Source organism: Procambarus clarkii, chromosome 7, assembly GCF_040958095.1.
Source record: "Procambarus clarkii isolate CNS0578487 chromosome 7, FALCON_Pclarkii_2.0, whole genome shotgun sequence".
In the NCBI taxonomy this organism is placed as follows: Eukaryota; Metazoa; Arthropoda; class Malacostraca; order Decapoda; family Cambaridae; genus Procambarus; species Procambarus clarkii.
This window is the reverse complement of record NC_091156.1, coordinates 8,017,558-8,021,815: the sequence shown is the minus strand read 5'-3', so window position 1 is coordinate 8,021,815 and position 4,258 is coordinate 8,017,558. Positions and strand designations below refer to the sequence as shown.

Genomic DNA, 4,258 nt, shown 5'->3' with positions numbered 1-4,258 from the left:
TCACCAAAACATCCCAGGGGTATCAGGCACCATGCCACTGGAACAACCACTTTGAAGCAGCGAATTACACTTTTGGCACACGAATTACCCTCACAAACCGGAATTTTCTGTTTGGCTTTTTTCCCCTCCAACGGAGAATAGCTATCAAGGAGATATGAGGAGAGAGGGAGGGGAAGGAGAATGGGTTGATGGGGTGAGGGTGTCCAGGGCCTGGACCAGGTCACCACCAAGTTGGAAAAAAAACTAGCTGCCGTCACCAGTATATAAGGCGTCGGTGCCCATCTTGGATCATCAGTGGTGCTCCAGCCTTCCTCGAGTGCAATAGTCAACCCAAATCGCACAAGACAAAATGAAGGTAAGTCCTTTCTATGTCAATTTCCATTAGTCACTCATTGTGTATGTCACACACTTTATAGTTTTATTCTCTGAATAGCCTCAACATGAAGTACCGGCAATATAGATATTATTTAACTTAGTGCAGGACTGGTAGAGTTAATGCGCTGGGCACGGCTTCACCGTTTTCTTTACAGTTGTGCTGGTGAAAGTTATTGTCACTTAATGATTCATATAAGACTTGGAAGCATTGGCGCCGTAAATATTTTATCCTCGTCAGACTGCACTTTCTATCCCTGTGATTATTGTCCGTCACTGTCGCTGTGCTACCGTCAAGTGTCACTGTCCGGCCCGTCCCGGCGGTCAGTCGTTGCCGTCCAATATGGTTTTTACGGAATTCATTAATTTTCGTACTGTTTCCACTGTATCCCCGGCGACTGTCACCAGTCACTACTAGGTGTCACTACCAGTCGCTAGCATCACTGTTATACTGCCTGTCTCTGCCACATCACCCTTCTGTGTCACTATCCTGCAATATTTCTTTTATAATAGCATTAGCCGCCACAAACCTAATCAAAATATTAATAAATATACTGGTTTCACGACAAGCTTCGCATACATCTGAATGACCATCTTGTTCGCATGGCCATGTTTAGTTTATTATTATTTTCTACCACAGACGTGGGTCACACATTTACAATGCTAACCAACATATATATACATTTTCTTCTGTCCTCCACGGACAGGGTGAGAGATTTGTCAAACTTGTAGTTCTAGGCGTGTTTTGTTCTCTTCAAGTACGTTTATTGAGACAATAAAATGCATCTCAAAAGAGATAGAGTAGCTTAGGCTATTTCTACCCTCCTGTGTTTTCGTGTGTATCAGGAAGAGAGATGTGTCAACCCTCGTCTGATCGTGCTTCATCTCTTAAAATTGAAATGATAAAATTATCTTATCATTTTAATAATTTTAGACGAGGTCTCGCGTTCCGAGACGAGAGACAAATTAAATCATCCGGGGGGAAGCCTCTCTCATTTTTCAGGCATCGCGTGCCGAAGTTTCCACCTTTTGAATTGAACGATTTCCAGAACGATGTTGTTTATTGAACAGATGACCCTGAGCGCCAGGTAGAGTAGTTCTCATCCTGACCTTCTCCTGGTATGTTGCAGGTCATCGTGCTGATGTGTTTGGTGGGCGTGGCCCTCTGTGCCCCGCAGCAATTCCAGAAACAAGAAGAAATTGTAAGTTTTCTGTAATGATGCAGTTACATCCACTGTTATATTATTCTGGTCTAATGACAATAAACATGGTGTAAGATTTAAGTCATGAATGTAATACTGATGATTTACATAAAGATAAACTTGATATCTATCTGGTAGACGTGCGTGTGATCTCTGAATTTAGAGTCTGCAAGTGACGTTGTCTTCCCCCCCCCCCTCAGGACACCCCCGAGCCATACGAGTTCAGCCTCAACGTTGCTGACGACGAGTTCACCAACTACCAGTCCCGCCAGGAGAGCCAGGACGCCAACGGCGTGGTACAGGGCGTCTACTCCTTCGTGGCCCCCAACGGCATCCGCTACACCACCTCCTACACCGCCGACCCCATCAACGGCTTCCAGGTACTGTCAATATCATATGATATATTTTTAACTTAATTTGTTGTGCTACTTGCAGGGTAATGATCGGTAATTTCACATACCATATAGTAGAGTGGGGAAGTGAATTGTCACTTCAAAAGCGAAATTATCAAACGTGACAAATGTGAATGCTTTACAAATATACCGTGAAACAAAGATTTAAGCTTTGCTCTGTGGTAAAAATGTAGTCATTATAGGTATGCCATTTCTGGAGGCTTGAGTCAGTCCACACTACACGTTGGAACACAGACTTGTAGCCATAAAAAAACATTAACACATCAGCTAATAACTGTGTTTGTGCATACATATAGAGATGCAAAATGTTATTAATATACATTGTAAAGCGTGTTAAAGATCACATTTAGCAGCATAGAAAAGTGAAGTGTGTGTATGGTAACCTTGCAGGCCAACACCGTGGAGGAGCAGACCAACATCCAGGTGGTGATCCCAGTCCACCCACCACCTAAGCCCTAAGCAAGACTCTTCGGAAGATGGAACCTCTCTACCTACCACCCAACCCCCCGCTGCCAGCACCAACAACCACAGTCTACTGACCTTCACGACATGGAAGTCAACAGCTCCTCATGCCGAGCCTCTATACCCTTGTCTTTCCTCAATCTCTTTGTTTTTAACCTACGTGGTGATGTAGCCTGTATGGAAATATTTTGAAGAGCGATGTCTTGGTAGCTCTACATTTCACACTACTTCTCACACAGTCTTACTCTACGAAACTCTCCAGAAACATTCATTTCATCTCCATTACAAATGGTTTCTTTACATTTAGTTTCTCTCTTCCTCGTAGTAGCTCCAAGCATGCAGGGTTATCAACAGATTTTGGACAATAATTTAGGCTAGTTTGGATAAGGAAGTCACCAGTCCTATTCAGTCCTGCCTGATGTAAATATTGTATATAAATATGACGTCATGAATGAATAAGCTCTACATTCACTGTTGAGTTCTATAAATTCACTGATTACCGATTATTTGCATTGTTTGAGGAGGACTGGTTTTGTTAAGTTAAAAACTCAATTATTCCTACGATCGTTAAATATATCTAAGTCATACCTTGTTACATAGTTCTTATTGATTCTCAACACTTCTCATCTTCTATAAATCTTCATGCTTAACTATCAGAGACCTGTCTCTTGTGTACAACTCCAACAGCTTGATCTTATAAACTCTTTGCTTAAAGCAACTCTTTCTTTCTATCAACTGTATAACTTTCACTCTTGTTATCTTATCTACCATCTTATTTATACCTTAAGTTACTTTCCCCGAGTCTGCACCCAACTTTTCCCCTTGACTATACTCTTCTACGCAGTGTATGCGAGTGTGTGTGTATTATGAGGACGTGTGCGTGCGTGCGTGAGTCCAGGGAAGGCGCAGAAGCTTTAAGCATGAGCTGGAGCCTGCGCCTTCCACCAGTCACTTGTGTTGTAGTCAGCTTACCTCAGCTTACTGCTCGCCTTGTGAGTTAGTACAAATAAACTTTGGCTTGCAAGCTCCTGGTTTCCTCTTCATGCCTTGTGATAGTTTGGAAGATTCTGACATTACTTCCCGTGTGTAAAACTAATTAACAAAGACATAAAAAGATAAGTAATGGAAATGATAAATGCATCGAAATAACAAATGAAATAAAATCCAAATTGTTGTTGTCTAATATATATTAATTTTGGACTATAAAACAAAAGCCAAAATGGGGCATAAAACAAGTGTCAGATATCCACTACCAAAAGGAGTAAAGCAAATAGTTTTACTTTAAGCAACAACACTTGACACTTAATTCATTTTATAAATCATCTAAGACTGCATGAACACCTTGATTACACCGTTGGATTTGTTTAACTGTCAACAGGTCACACTTCAACAGAAACAACAGTTGTTCACAGACTACTAGTGAAGACTGAACAATTGATATAGCTCCACGTACAAAGAGTCGGCTGCAACAGCCACTAACACTGAAAAATACAGGTAGAGTAATTTTCTGTGACACAAGTCAGCCTTTCAGACACCTGAAAACTCCACTTACAAATATAGATACAAGGAAAATACTTAACTTATAAGTTAAGATACTTATAGATTCTTAACATCAGTTATAAATAAAATAATTGATGGACAAGAAGAGTTTCAAAATCTCATGTATATTATGATGCCGTTTCACAACATGATAAAGACAAGGCAGCTAAAGATGCATATAACAAATAAGAAAATGATCAAGACATGGGTGTTTCAAGCTCTATTGGTATAAAATTAACCCACAATATAGTACTCCAGGAAACCATGACT

At 40.8% G+C, this 4,258-nt stretch overlaps 1 protein-coding gene across 1 annotated transcript; it reads left to right on the top strand.

Annotated features, from left to right (window-relative positions):
* The first annotated feature begins 202 nt into the window (after positions 1–202).
* On the top strand, positions 203–3,475 carry LOC123761318 (larval cuticle protein A2B). The gene is made up of 4 exons (XM_045747264.2): positions 203–355; positions 1,503–1,574; positions 1,775–1,954; positions 2,378–3,475. The coding sequence occupies exons 1-4, from the start codon at positions 350–352 to the stop codon at positions 2,444–2,446; spliced, it is 327 nt and encodes a 108-aa protein (XP_045603220.1). The 5' UTR covers positions 203–349; the 3' UTR covers positions 2,447–3,475.
* Positions 3,476–4,258: the final 783 nt, after the last annotated feature.